The 15286-nt window shown below is 41.7% G+C and overlaps 2 protein-coding genes across 3 annotated transcripts in view; one reads left to right on the forward strand and one right to left on the reverse strand.

Annotated features, from left to right (window-relative positions):
• The window catches only part of LOC100598737 (rho GTPase-activating protein 7), a 196219-nt gene that overhangs the window by 148790 nt on the left and 32143 nt on the right, over nucleotides 1-15286 (forward strand). For both annotated transcript variants that reach the window (XM_003256692.2, XM_003256690.3), the window contains exon 2: nucleotides 14784-14855. In XM_003256692.2, coding sequence (XP_003256740.1) covers nucleotides 14784-14855 — 72 coding nt within the window. The remainder of the gene's footprint in view (nucleotides 1-14783; nucleotides 14856-15286) is intronic.
• On the reverse strand, nucleotides 9911-10541 carry LOC100600097 (protein S100-A10). Its single transcript, XM_030812352.1, has one exon. It carries the CDS (start codon nucleotides 10463-10465, stop codon nucleotides 10172-10174), a length of 294 nt encoding a protein of 97 aa, XP_030668212.1. The 5' UTR covers nucleotides 10466-10541; the 3' UTR covers nucleotides 9911-10171.

The raw sequence follows: 15286 nt of genomic DNA on the forward strand, positions 1-15286 counted from the left end.
AAAGCAGACCTGGGGAGAAAGGTGATTTTCATTTGTAATGTTTGCACAGTCCAATGATTTGAATTACATGAGTTGGGATCTAGTGGGAGAGAACTAATTCCTTTAGGGTCTAGGCTAAGTTGTATCTCTGACTTTTCTCAGAATGCTCATTTTATCAGGATCTGCCCCTAAAATTCTTAGTTTGGAGTCGTAGGGCTCTAATGCAAAGGATTAATCTGTACATCATTCAAGACACTAAAAACAGATTCCTTCATGTTGTAGTCAGGGTGAACTAATGCCCAACCATAGAGTGTAAATATCCAGTGTGTCCTAGAAAGCACAATTCCAAGATCCTCTTTTCCATGGCTGTGAAATTAGAAGGAGCATGCTTTTCTGGAGCACTTTCACAACTGTCTCTGTTTCTTACTCTGTCACCTTTGCATATGGAGGAATGCAGAGGGAGGTGAGTGCTGTTCCTCTTTGAAGGAAGACAGTGCTATAGGGTTGAAATATGTTTTATAGGAATGGGTTACTGCATTGAATGAGCGCCATCAGTGGTGTTTTCTTTCAACCTCAAATTACTTAGAGATCCAGTTAACGTAAAAGGGTTTAGATTCCCAGCTGAGAAGGGCTCCTTCTGTCCTCTGGCCCTTTTCCTTCTGTGGGACCTTGTGTTATTAGGGATTACCATGATCAGTGACAAGAACTGCGGAGTCTTCCTAGGGGCGCTCTAATTAGGTCTACTCTGTCGTAACGTTTTGTTCACTAGACATTTCTGCCTTGCCATCATAATTAATGGAGAACAGGAAGAAAGCCTTCACATTAAGCTTGTATATTTTCTTGTATATTTTCTTTTTTTTTTTTTTTTTTTCTGGGACGGAGTCTCTCTCTGTCGCCTAGGCTGGAGTGCAGTGGCGCAATCTTGGCTTAATGCAAGCTCCGCCTCCCGGGTTCAAGCCATTCTCCTGCCTCTGCCTTCCAAGTAGCTGGGACTACAGGCGCCCGCCACAACGCCCAGCTAATTTTTTTGTATTTTTAGTAGAAACAGGGTTTCACCATGTTAGCCAGGATGGTCTGGATCTCCTGACCTCGTGATCTGCCCGCCTCGGCCTCCCAAAGTGCTGCGATTACAGGCGTGAGCCACCGCGCCCAGCAAGCCTATATATTTTCATAGTGTCTCCCAAGCAGCAACCAGACTTCTCTATTGTGGCCCTTACAGAGCCTTACAGTTACTTTGTAATTTCCTGGGAGGCTTCTGTGCATAGGTAGGGAGCTATAACGTTAGAGTCCAGGAATGACAAATTTTTTGTGAGTCCCCTCCATGGAGGGGAGTCTAGTGAGGGGAGACTTGGGGCTCTGCCTTTAACATTTGGGGGAGTGTTCTGGGATACCATTTTCTAAAGCTCTGACCCGCTTTGACTGTACCAAATAATGTTTTCTTCAGTGAAAGTACTTTCAAATATTATTTCTAAAGGAAACTTTTCTCCCAAATGTGACTGAAAATATGTGAATGCCTGCCTATAAGGAAATAAAGTTTTGAGCACCAAAAGGTGAACTATTATATCCTTCTGTAAAGTGAAGCCAAGACACATTGGAAATCAGTTTCTCTCAATCATTCATCAGCCTTGGGGTTTTTTGGTTGTTTTTTGGGGGGGTTTTTTGTTCTAGTAGACTTACTTTCCTCGTGATAAGTGTGCTTATTTTCATTTTATACATTTCTCTACTTGGTACCTTTTGGTATCTACTCCTTCCCCCGTCGGGGAAAAATCAAAAGCTCATTGAAGGCTGAGGTCAGTGAAGCTGAGTCCTCAGATGCCTTCTGCACCTCCCATCCACGTTTTGTTCTCTGCCCTGCCCCACCTTTGAGCGTCCTGTGGAGAGGACTGGAGGTCACTTCCTGAAGGTTGTCAGAAAGGCGCCTTCCTTCTCCTCGCAGGAGTCTCTAAAGGATGTTTAAGGGACAAAAGTTTTCCACACCCTGGGGTGGTAGCATTTCCCAGGCTGGCAGCACTTTAGAAAGCCACGGAAGAAGAGACTTCAGAGGTGAAATGGCCTGTGGCCCATGCACGGGGCCCCGCCACAGCCACGCTGTGTCACTCCTAACACTCAGATGACAAAATAGAAGATGCTGAAACTGAAGTGATTTTTACCTCCTGATTCTGGAGAAACCATAAACTCATAAGGGATCCAATCTCCATACAGTTCTCTTTTTCAAATTGTATAGCACAGAAAGGGCATTTTATATAATGCTTGGACATCTGTAAAAGTCATTTCATGGGAAGTTCCAGAACTTTGCAAAGGCCGCCTGGAAAACCAGTGCCTTTTCCCCACTGAGGGGCAGCTGAGATGCGGATAGGTTCAGTGACTAGTCCAAGATCACATGTGAGTTGACCGGAACCTCAGACCCCTTTCGGTCAACATGTGTAAACAAAATGAAGATCTTAAGTTGTCTGTAGGAACCTGAATCAGAATTTGACCATTAGATTGATTTCTGTTCATTCATTAGTGTTCATTTAGGGGGCTGGGTGTCCCAAGCAATACTGGTGAAAATAATTCCTTAGCTCACCTAGAACATAGCAACTCTTATTTTTTTGTCATACTTTTTTGGCACAGAACTGAGAAAGTCTAATTGAATAGTGTTTAGTCTTCGAGGTTTGACATAGAAATGGCTGGAGGTGGCTTATACTCCTATCCAGTACCTGCCATATTTTCATTGTCATTGGTCTTTGATACAGCAACTTGACGTTTCATTCATTTTCTTTTTTCTGTTAGAATGGACGAAAATATGGGTGAGCAGTTTTTTTAATAGGCGTTTCTGCTATCACCTTTATTTCTAATTTAAGGTTTTACAGCATTGCAATTCGCACACTATTTTATTTTCTCCTGTCCTATAGCAGAACTATAAAGCAAAAGCCAATGTTGGGGGAGATGCCCCTCGTAGAATAAGCTTTGCTAACATATGTAAAAGAAAGAGTTTGTTTGTATGCCAACTTTTAATAGTAGAGACAGGGTTACTCTAGGTTTGTAACCAGATATTTTGCCTTGAATAACAAGTTTAAAGAGGGAATGGATTATATAATCTTAAAACATGTGCTTCATTTTACCAAAAAAAAAAAAAAGAGAGACTCAGAAAAATAAGGACCCTTAAAACTGTATTAATTAGTTAGATATTTTTCTTTTTTGAAATTCTTAATCTATACAGTTATCATCTTCAAAGGACTTCGTACTTTATGAGCTATTCCAAATCACTGTTGTTAGTGCATAGTTTGAAATGCATAAATATTTGACATAGAATACTAAAAATGCGTATACATATGTGTGTGTTTGTGTGTGTGTGTGTGTGTATGGGCAGATAGATACGTGTGTCCTTGTAGCAGCGATTTATTTTTATCCTGCCCCAGGTTGAAATGAAATAGAAAGATGTGATGATTCAGTATCCATTTCCTTCTTAGTTTATTTTGATTTCAGTTTGACCTCTTTTTGCTGGGTAACAAGTGCCAATTTTTGATTAGTTGGGAGATATTTTCTGTTCCTGGAAATAACTGGATCCGCACAAGGCTAGAGGGCCTGATGGAGCCGTGTGCCTCATGGGCTCAAATTCATCCAGAGCTGTTGCCTTTGCCAGGGAAGAACACATATTTCAATGTGAGCTACTTGCCTTTTCCTGGTTTATGTGTAAAAAGGAGTACTTTGCAAACTCTTGTACTAGATGATCCCCAAAGAGGATTTCGATTGATTTAAATTCTACACGGCTAAAGTGTCACTTGCGGGCTTCATCCCCAGGTATAGGCTTGCAGGGCCTGTCTCCCAATGTTTCCTCATTTCAAGGCAAAACCATTTATTAAGTTGTCATTACATCCCAGGGAAAATGCGTCCTTTTTCCCCTCCTTTCTATAATTTCTAGGAATGTTCTTTACTCGAAAGCTGTATATGTATGTCTCCAAACCTCAAGCAGAAGAATAAGAGAGAAAAAAAAAAAAACGAACAAAACTTAAAAAGAAAACTCCCCAAAACTTCCATTCCTTACTAGGACTGAAAACCAGTATGGTGATTTACAAGTGAGGGCACTATTGAAATAGGCAAGAAGGGCTCTAACCTGGGGATGAGAGCTGGGTAGCTTTAGCCCCTTCAACAAATCACCTCAATAGTGTACCAGCTTCCTCATTTGTAAAGAGAAAAGATGAAAAGCTTCAAGATGCATTTCAGCGCCCAAGTCACGGATTCTTTGGAAGATAAGATGCTGCTGCAAACATGAAAGATCAATAAGGAAAGTAAAACTCTTAAGAGCCTTGTGTGCGTTGAAGTGTTTTCTTCCTCTCAAGTTGAAACTTAGAGGGCTATAGACACGCACAGAAGCAAACATCGTTGGTAATGTGTTCTCTATAATATGAATACAGGCTTCATGGGACAAATCAAGAAGTCGATCTCTTAAAAAGCAAATTAGGCCAGGTTTGGTGGCTCATGCCTGTAATCCCAGCACTTTGGGAGGCCAAGGCGGATGGATCACTTGAGGTCAGGAGTTTGAGACCAGACTGGCCAACATGGCAAAACCCCGTCTCTACTAAAAATATGAAAATTAGCTGGGTGTGGTCGTGAGCACCTGTAATCCCAGCTACTTGGAAGGGCAAGGCAGGAGAATCGCTTGAACCCGGGAGGCAGAGGTTGCTGTGAGCTGAGATTGCGCCACTGCACTCCAGCCTGGGTGACACAGTGAGACTCTGTCTCAAAAAAAGAAAGGCAAATTGTAAATGTTAGCTTTTAAAATAAAAGCAATTAAAACTTTCATAAATTTACAAAACTGGGGATCTCTCATAGCAGTTTCTAGTGGTCCATTTTTTTGCGGGAAGAAGAATGTCTCCATGTAATTGACAAGAAATCTGGAAAATTAACAGTGGGCATGGAACCCTTTCTAGAGGTGGTCTTAGAGAGAAGGTGAAATGGGCATAAAGGAAATATTAGAGTCAAAAGCTTAGGGAGTTTACAAAGCCACTGGCAAGCCCAGGTTTTATAGATGAAACAACAGGACCAGAGAAATTCTTTGATTAAGGCCACCTATCTAGGCAGTGGATTCTTTCCTGGATCTGTTTTCTTGACTTGTTACAGTAATGCTTTGTCCTCTGTGATAGAGTATCAGAAGGACTTCAGGGCACCCAGATGCAAAGCCATTTTACATCTGAGGAAATAATATTGGTTGCTCATTGTATAACCAGGCCGAGAAGGTGCTTCCATCTGATCCATGAGATAACTTACTTTCTGCTCCATACTCCTGCTTTTTGCTCTGTGTTGTAGTAAGTCCAGACGGCATTCCTCCCAACACTTCTGCTTCCCAGCTTACCTCTTACTTCATTCAGGGTCCTTCACACTGAATCCCCTCTCCTGCAATCCATAATGCTTCCTTAAATAAAGGAGCACCAACTGGGCCCAGGCAGACCCCACTTGTCCACTAGCAAGAAGGGACACCTCTCCCACTCTGATGTCACACACGTCTTTCCTATGTCATATCACATTCCTCTTCATACTATACAGAAGTTCTTCATTTACTTTTTTTTTTTTTAAAGAAAAGCTATGCATGAGAATAGTGCATTTCAAATTGGTCACATTGGTAGATAACACAGCATTTAAAAATATATAAAAATGTAAGACTGCATCACTTATTGTAGGTGTGGTGGAATGTCATCAGTTAAGGCAGGAAACGGCCATCTCTGTGTGTACGTGCAGGTCACAGGGGATATGATGGCTTGGCTTGGGCTCAGAGGCCTGACATTCAGCCTTGTTGCTCACACAGTAGGTTTTGTTTGAAACTTCTTTTATAATAGTTACATATACAGACACATGTTTATATGCATGAATGTGTACTTATATTTATACACACACAGATACATAACATGTATATGTGTGTACCATGTTACAATGTAGAATGTATATCTTATTGTGGATCCTGGTCAGAAAAATTAAGGCCACTTACTAGAACAAAAATTGTATGAGTGGTTTATTTCTTTAACATTTATTGAGCAACTACTGTATGCTGTTATAGGTGCTTGGGATATATCAGAGAATAAAACGGACAAAGAAGCTTGCCCTTGTGGAGCTTACAAAGAGGAAAGACAGAAAGTAAACATAATAAGTTTTGTGGAAGAAGAAAAAATAAAACAGGAAAAGGGGGAGAGTGGGCCCAGGTGCCATGGCCCACGCAGGTCATCCCACACTTTGGGAGGGAGGCCGAGGCAGGCAGATCACTTGAGGTCAGGAATTCGAAACCAGCCTGACCACCATGGTGAAACCATGTCTTTACTAAAAAAAAAAAAAAAAATTAGCCAGGCGTGGTGGCAGGCACCTGTAGTCCCAGCTACTCAAGAGCTGAGGCAGGAGAATCACTTGAACCTGGGAGACAGAGGTTGCAGGGAGCCAAGATTGTGCCACTACATTCCGGCCTGGCAGACAGAGTTGAGACTCCTTCTCAACAACAAAAAAGGCGGGGGGGGGTGGGGGGGCGGGGGAGTAGGGGGAGAGGGCATGGGAGGAGGCCGGTGTGGCTGGATCAGTCAGAGGGAGATTGGGCGACAGGCGGGGTCCTGACGGGAGCCAGGACATGTGGGACATGGTTAGGAGTTTGGCTCTCACCAATGAAAGGGACACTCACTAATGTTGCCTGTACAGGGTCACTTGGGGCTTAACAAACATGTGGACCTTGCAATAGCCCTTAGCAAACCCGTTCGTTTCTAAGTGGAGGATAGAGGATCCTCATACGCGCTGTACTCCACTGTGAATTTCCTTTCCACTTGGCTTCCTGCTTCAAGTCAGGAGCTTGTGTCTTTGATTTTCCCTGAGTGCTGCTGGCAGTACGCCTGGTTCAATCAATAAATAGTGAAGGGGAAAATGTAGGAGGATTAGCTTTAGCTAAACATAGGACTGTACTAGCATATACCTAACGATAGATTTGAGTTAGCTATTGTTAAGCCAGATAGCCTAAGAAACTGACTTAGTGACTGATGGGTCTCCCAGAAGCTCCCGGTTGTTTTTTTTTTTCAGACTATGTATAGCGGATGTTTGGAATTTTTTTAGGCACCTGAGGGTAGGAATGCTGTCAGTTGCTGGTGAAAATCTTTACTGTGATTAGATAACATTAGAGTTTAATAGATGTTAATATATGAAGTCTGCTGTCTGCCTTAACGTTACTAGGCATTTATTTTACATAGATAACTCCTGATAACCAGTCTTTGGCAACTGTGTATGTTTAACATTTGGTTGTTTTTTAATTGCAAAGAGCAAGAGATTCAAGTCATCGTTCTCAGTCTGCCTTTAAAGAAAGGAAAATAGTAATAGATTTTTTTTTTCTTTTCCTTCTTCACACCAACCTGTCTGTAATTCCTTTGTGCAAAAAGTTGTCTTTGGGGATATACAAATGAATTAAAAAGTGAGAAGTTGGTGGAGTGAAGAAGGGGGAATTCATGTGAGAGAACTCAGGGCTTAAGGTATGAGAGCTTGGTACGTCCTCAGAACTCCAAGGAGTTTGGAAAGCCTGGAGCAAGCTTACATTTGGAGGCCTTCCAAGAGCTGAGTGGATAGGCAGATGCCAAGCTGTGAAGGCTGTGGTCTTTGCTGAGGAGTTTGGATTGTATTTGAAAGGCGCTGGAAAGTCACTAAAGAATTCTAAGCAGGGGAGTGACATAATGAAATATGTGTTTCATAAAACCAGCCCAGTGGCTCAGGGATCCTTGAAGGAGGATGGATTTGTTGGGGGCAGGGAGGGGTGAGGCTTATCAGAGTTCAGTGAGGAGGCTGTTAGGATAATCCAAGGGTGAAAAAGTCCAGGACGAAGGAATACAAAGAAATGTTATCTGGCTTAGTGGTCCTCGCTCCTGGCTGCCTTTAAACTTAGGGAGCTTTTCTGAAATACAATGTCCAGGCCCTACCTAGACTGAGTGAATCAGAATACTTGGGGAGGGGGTGGTCGGTGTTTCTAAGCTCCCTGGCCTGGCACGGGTGGTTCACGCCTGTAATCCCAGCACTTTGGGAGGCTGAGGCAGGAGGATTGCTTGAGCCCAGGAGTTTGAGATCAGCCTGGGCAACATAGCGAGACTCTGTCTCTACAAAACAAAGTATAAAAACTTAGCCAGGCATGGTGGTACACACCTGTAGTCCCAGCTACTCAGGAGGCTGAGGCAGGAGGGTTGCTTGAGCCCAAGAGTTCAAGGCTACAGTGAGCTGTGATCGTGCCACTAGACTCCAGCCTAAATGACAGAGTGAAACTCTGTCTCAAAAAAAAGAAAAGAAAACTCCCCAGTGCAATGCCTACCTACATCCAGGGTTGGGAGTCACCAAGATCTCCTTACCTTACTACAAGTGTTTGTGGTCGTGATTTGCTTCTTCCAGTGAACTCCCTCTGGAACTCACCCATCGGGTAAAAATGGGTTGTAATTAAAGCCATCGTATCTACCTGCACAACATTCCTGCCAAATTGGTCACCTTGATGTCATCAGAATTGATAAGCAGTGTCTTCCTACCCATTTGCAGGAATCTTTGTCACCATGGGGAGGAGAATGCATCTTGGTTTGGATCAAAAAGCACCACCTGCCTGCACACAGCTGACACGGTTCTCTAGCAATAAAAGCATCAACTTTTTCATGAATCTTTGCCCATATGTCTATCAAATTTTAGGGAATCCAGGGAATCTGCAAAGTGTTTGAATTTTCTTACATTCCTTTAATTTCTTAGAGTTGCATTTTTAAAAAAAATTCACTGTACCATTTGCATCGAAGCCTGATTTCAGTAGCATGTTATCAAAGAAGCGAAGAAATCCAAAAGTTCCCTCTGTGAAGCTAAAGCGAATGGAAGATTGAAGTAATCATATCTTGTTTAGACCTAATTACTGTTGCTCAACCAGCTAAGATAACAGTTCAACAGAATGATGCTGGGGGTGGGGAGGTTTTGTTCAGCTTACTGTTGAGGGGTGATGGGAAGACAGGATCATCCCGTCATGCCAGGAAATGTGCAAATATGGCCTAATGGTTCCCAGCCATACACAAAAGGGTGTCCAGGACCTCATCCATCTAATGTCCAGAACTGCTTTGTGAAACGACTTTGACTAAAGCTGTTTCCAATAAAAATTTCCTGTTTCCTCCTTACAGCATTTGTCTGTTGTTTGCTTAAAGAAAACCCAGGTATAAAAGTTTCATTGTATTTCCATTGTATTTTTAGTTTCTAATGACATTTTTGTTCAGTGGGGAATGTTTTTTAAAAAAATCATCCTCGTAATTTTCACATCACCACCCACATACATTGAAGGGAAAATCACACAGTCAGAACTGTGTTAGAGGCCCCCCAAAACATGCATGGGGTAGATAAAGCTGTCCAAAGTAATATAATTATGCAGTTTTCTGTAATATTTTAAATTTTGTTCATTGTTACATAATATATATGTATTTGTTACATAACATACATTATATATGTGTATATATATATATATATATTTTTTTTTTTTTTGAGATGGAGACTCGTTCTGTCACCCAGCTTGGAGTGCAGTGACCCAATCTCAGCTCACTGCCACCTCCGCCTCCTGGGTTCATGCCATTCTCCTAGGAGCCTCAGCCTCCTGCGTAGCTGGGACCGTAGGCACCCACCGCCACGCCTGGCTAATTTTTGTATTTTTAGTAGAGACGGGGTTTCACCATGTTGGCCAGGCTGGTCTCAAACTCCTGAGTTCAGGTGATCTGCCCACCTTGGCCTCCCAAAGTGCTGGGATTACAGGCATCAGCCACCACGCCCAGGCTGTTACATACAATATTTTTAAAGGGAAGAACTTGTCTTGCAGGAAGGACCTTGCATTTTTGTAAGTAATTGTTCCTTCTCTCACTATGGCATTTGAATGTAGAAATGTCATTTTTAAAAATTTTTTTATAAGTTTTTTTTTTTTTGAGATAGTCTCACTGTATTTTTTTTTTTTTTTTGGAACTAAAAAAGAACTTTATTTATTGAGGGCATGGGGATGCAAACAATACAAAAATCAAAAGCTTATCTGGTATTTAACTTTTCTTTCTCTGCTTGTCAAATTAGAGTTAGATTTTATTTTTACATTTGCTAAGGGTCCTGATCTGCTCATGAAATCCTTCTATGGGGGAAGCTGTGGGGCAGATTTCTTAAGCGACCCTTTGGGACAACTCTTATCAGGGAGGAGGGAATTGCTCATTTCTGCCTACTTCTTTCCTTTCTGCTTCATGTGTACTACAAAATAGTCATTGCATGCAATGGTGAGGCCTGCAATTAGGGAAAAGAAGCTCTGGAAGCCCACTTTGCCATCTCTGCACTGGTCCAGGTCCTTCATTATTTTGTCCACAGCCAGAGGGTCTTTTTGATTTTCCAAAAATCCAGGGAACTCCTTTTCCATGAGTACTCTCAGGTCCTCCTTTGTTAAGTAGCCTTTATCCCCAGCGAATTTGTGAAATGTAAACATCATGGTTTCCATGGCGTGTTCCATTTGAGATGGCATTTTGCTGTGGTCTGTTGAAGCCTTGGCCGAGGCGCGGCGGACGCTAGCTGGGCGAGCTGGACGCGGGGCGGAGAGGCCGAGGTCTCACTGTATTACCCAGGCTGGTCTTGAAGTCCTGGGCCCAAGCAATCCTCCCACCTCAGCCTCCTGAGTAGCTGCGAATGCACGCAGAAACCTCTTTTTTCTTTTTACATTTTTTGTGGAGATGAAGTCTCGCAATTATTGCCCAGACTGGTCTTGAACTCCTGGCCTCAAATGATATTCCCACGTAGGCCTCCCAGAATGCTGGGGTTACAGGCGTGAGCCACCTCGCTTGGCCTCAGAAAGCTCATTTTTAAGGAGAGGTGGTTACTTCTCTGTCTGTTTCCTCATGTGTTTATCTCAGAGATATTAGTAATCCACATTTTAGGATCAATGTTAGGTGTAAATGAACTAATATGCACAAGCACTTAGATAGGGCCTTATGCATATTAAGCAGTCAGTAAAGTGACCCACTGATATAGAACTGTTGAGAGGTAAATGGGAAGACTGCATGGAGGAGGTGGCATTTGGTTGGGATCTTGAAGTATGAGTGAAATTTCATCTTGAGCATTTCAGGCCAGATAATTCACTGAAGTGCAGTGTGTGTGGAGTTGAGCACCAAATTTACTTTGGTTAGAGTGCTCGGGTACAGGGAGCTGAACAATTAGGTTGGATGCCAAGTGGAGAGCCTTGAAAACCTTGTCAGGGTGTTTAGACCTATTTTTTCTTTTTTTTTAGACAGGGTCTTGCCCTGTTGCTCACGTTGGAATGCAGTGGTGTGGTCACAGCTCACTGCAGCCTCGACCTCCTCGGCTCAAGTGGTCTTTCCACCTCAGCCCCTCAAGTAGCTGAGACAACAGGCATGCGCCACCATCCCTGGGTAATTTTTGTATTTTGTGTACAGATGGGGTCTCCCTATGTTGTTCAGGCTTGTCTTGAACTCCTGGACTCAAACAGTCCACCCAACTCTGACTCCCAAAGTGCTGAGACTACAAACGTGAGCCACCCCCAGAGCCAAGACCTGATTCTTTAGGCATGGAGCTCCAGCGAAGTTTGTGAAGGAGAGAGAAGATTAATACTGTAACTCAGAAAGTTTGATGAGCCAGGATTGGTGGACAGATTCTCTTAAGAAAGGGCTGTTTACAGACCCAGAGTTTTATTAATAGTTAGGAGATTAGAGCAAAAGTAATGGCGTGACTCGGGGAATGAAACTGTGTGACTCGCATGTAGATATAGGTTCATTTCACATTAAAAAAATAAAAATAATTGATTTTTAAAAATCAGTACGTACATTGGATTGTTAGTACTTTCTCTTGACCTATGAATTGGAAAGTATAGGCGTGAGGTCGACAAGTATTCCATTTTCTAAAAAATATGTGACAACTTTTTACAGTTTTCTAATTCTGATTTCTACAAAAACAGTGGGTTAGGGTCTCATTTGAATGCAGCCTAAGTTTTCAGAGTGGACTCTTTGTGTTGGTAAAATAGTCATATGCTTGTCTATTTCCCATGGTTTCATATCAAAAGGAAAGACAAATTGTCATTTTTTTTAGGGTGAAGAAAAGAAAGGATAAGATGACTAGATCTGTGCCGTTTGGGGAGTACTGTGTTTTAGCCATTGTATAAACTGTTAATTAAATTATCTGCTGAAGAAGCAAACGTTCGCCTGTTTACATTCTTTCTAATTAAGTGGCCCTAAGAGTGACTATTTTGACACAGCTTTTCTGACCAGTTTATGATCATTTGGAGTCATTTTATTTCTTAGACAGGGCCAGTAGAAAATAAGAGAGGCAGCCAGGCACAGTGGCTCCTGCCTCTGTCTCAGCTACTTGGGAGGCTGAGGTGGGAGGATTATTTGAGCCTAGAAGGTCGAGGCTGCAGTGAGCTATGATCGTACCACTGCCCTTTAGCCTAGGTGACTGAGCAAGACTCTGTCTCAAAAAAAAAAAAAAAGAGAACAAGAAGACAGGAATATGCATTTTTGTGTTCCTGAAATTACAGGGGACCTTAAATAAATACTTTTGTAAAGTTATTATATAAAACATATAAAAATTGTTTAAAAAACTAGTATCTTACATCTTCCATGCCTCTTGGCACGAAACTATTTCTCTTAGCAAAGCAGGAGCATGCTCTGGCAGGACTGGCTAGTGACTTGGTATCTAATTAAGGCTTTTGTATGTGGGCTGACCTAGTGCCGTGTCTATCGTCAAAAAAGGGCGGGCATTGACAATTTTTGGTTACTCACCACTTATTAAGTTAAATATTAAGAAAGCAAGCACATTTACTTTTTAACAATCTATTGTTCAACGTCTAACAATCTGTTCAATGAAAATAACCTCTAAGTAGCCAAATGAAATGCATTTTTAAAATATTTTTAAAGACAAACAGCCTTTTTACTTTCCGTATCTATCTTTTGTGGAAGGGGGTGGGGACACAGATAGGGCAAAAGTAATTTCCTCTTTTTTTTTTTTTTTTTTTGGTTACAGAGTCTTATTCTGTTGCCCAGGCTGGTGTGTAGTAGTACCACTGAGGCTAACTGCAGCCTCAGCCTTCCAAGCTCAAGCAATCCTCCCACCTCAGCCTCCAGAGTAGCTGGGACTACAGGAGCACACCACCACGCCTGACTAATTTTTGTAATTTTTTTCTTTGGTAGAAACAGGGTTTGGCCATGTTGCCCAGGCTGGTCTTCAACTTCTGGGCTCAAATGATCCTCCCACCTCAGCCTTTCAAATGCAGGGATTATAGGCGTGAGCCACCACACCCAGTCTAATTTCCTTATTTTTTTAAATAAAATGTTGAGCCTGTGTATGTTTTTCCAGAAATATAGTTTTCCAGGAAGTGTTTATTTTATAATTTTGTTTAAAACGTCTTTATTTCCTTGCTGAGACAAAATGTGGATATACACATACAAAAAAAAAGTAAGCTCAAATAATTGACTTTGGACAAGTGTACACTTTTATTCAGTGCGAACATCGAAGTTCTTCCACATTGATGTCGCTGTCATTCGCTCCCAATTCGGTCCTAAGTCTTGGGTTGAATAATGCTCACTGTTACACTGAGAAGATTCATGAAGTTGACTTTGCCATGCTATTTATTTCCAGCCTACTGCCATAATCGTTTTTAGTTTGGGTATTAAGTAACTCATCAGGAGATGGCAGGTTATTTTTTTTTTCTCTTCCCTGTGCTCAATGAGCAAATTCCCACTTGCTTTAACGAATTTGGATTTTCTTAATTACCTTTCTTCAAAGGCCAAGGAACTCAGGAAATAATAGGTGAAAAAGTGCTTTGAAAACATAAAGTTACTAGACAAAAATAAGATGTGTTACACTTCTAATATGAACTATTTGTCTCCCACTTGGTTGAGAGAGATGCTTAATGAAGATTTGAATCTGGCATAAATTATACAATGTTGAGACCTTTATAAATGAGTGAACAGACTTGTGTAACTGAGTACTCTCATGGCCTGAGGAAGGTGGGAGGAAGAGTTGAAAGGAATATTCTTTGTGTAAGCAGAGACACTAACTAATGTTCCTAGGACCTCCCCTGTGAGTCAGTTTTAACGGGATTGTAAATATGTGCTCCAGTGAGTTTTAACACAGTGTGTCAGTTGCTCTTGGCCTTTCTGTTTATCGATTCTATCTACAAGATGTTAAACCACAGGGAAGTAGAAGCTTTATTAGCCATTTCTGCCTGCCAAGATTGTGGGATTTACTGACTTCGTGCCCTCCATGTTCCTTGACAGCCAGGGCTTCTCCTACTGGATTAATACCTGATGACTACCTGAGCACTCAACAGTGAAACAACACAAGGTCAGGGGCTTCTGAAACACCCAACCCCTGAGTGTCAGAAAGCCTGTGACTTTACTCAGATAAATTCTCTTTTAGCGTGTTGGTGGAGGTACTTTGTGGCCTTTTGTTGAAGTGAAAAGTAGTACAATAGGCCAGCCAGGCTTCAAATGAGTTATTAAATCTCTCTTCGCCTTCCTCATGATACCGTATTTTCATAACCGTTTGTAACCAGAGCACTTCAGAAGCAGCACAAAATGAGAAACTTACTCCCAGGACCCCGTTTCTGTTTTTCGTAAAGGGAAAATACATCCTCACGTACGCGTGAAAGAATTGGAAAAGATGCATACAAAATATAAACCATTCGAATTAAGCGTGTATGTCTGTTTGCTTATCCGTATTTTCTATGGCAGTCATGTTTTGCTTGTATCATAAAACCAAAGCTTACTCAGGAAAAATAAGCATGCTGAGATACACACGGCTAATTTTGTCTTTCTTCTGTTCTGTTGTAGAAATTGAAGCCAAGGAAGCTTGTGATTGGCTACGGGCAACTGGTTTCCCCCAGTATGCACAGCTTTATGAAGGTAAGCTGAGAATGCCATTTTTTAAAAGTTGGCATAATCATAACCTCTTGTTCGCGGGTATTACTGATCTATGACTTATTTTCAGCAGTTTTATCGTTTAAATGTTTTATTTAAAAAAAAAAAAATGTGGTAAGCCTGCAAGACCCCCACCACTGAAAACAAAAGCTAGCACCTTGATAACACGCCCATGCCACTCCCCCGTCTGCCGCCTGCCACTCCCTACCCAAAGTAATGGGCATGCTGAAGACTATCATTTTCTTGCTTTCTTTTTATATAATTCTACTCCATTTCCTGAAAAGTACATTTTTACAAAGTAATTTTCACCTTTATAAAAAAGGGTACTGTGTTGTATGTAATTTTGTGGGGTTTTTATTTTTCACTTAATATTGTATTGTTAAGATTCTTCTATACTGTATGGGCCTGTTATTCAT

Source organism: Nomascus leucogenys, chromosome 4 (genome assembly GCF_006542625.1).
Source record: "Nomascus leucogenys isolate Asia chromosome 4, Asia_NLE_v1, whole genome shotgun sequence".
Lineage (NCBI taxonomy): Eukaryota > Metazoa > Chordata > Mammalia > Primates > Hylobatidae > Nomascus > Nomascus leucogenys.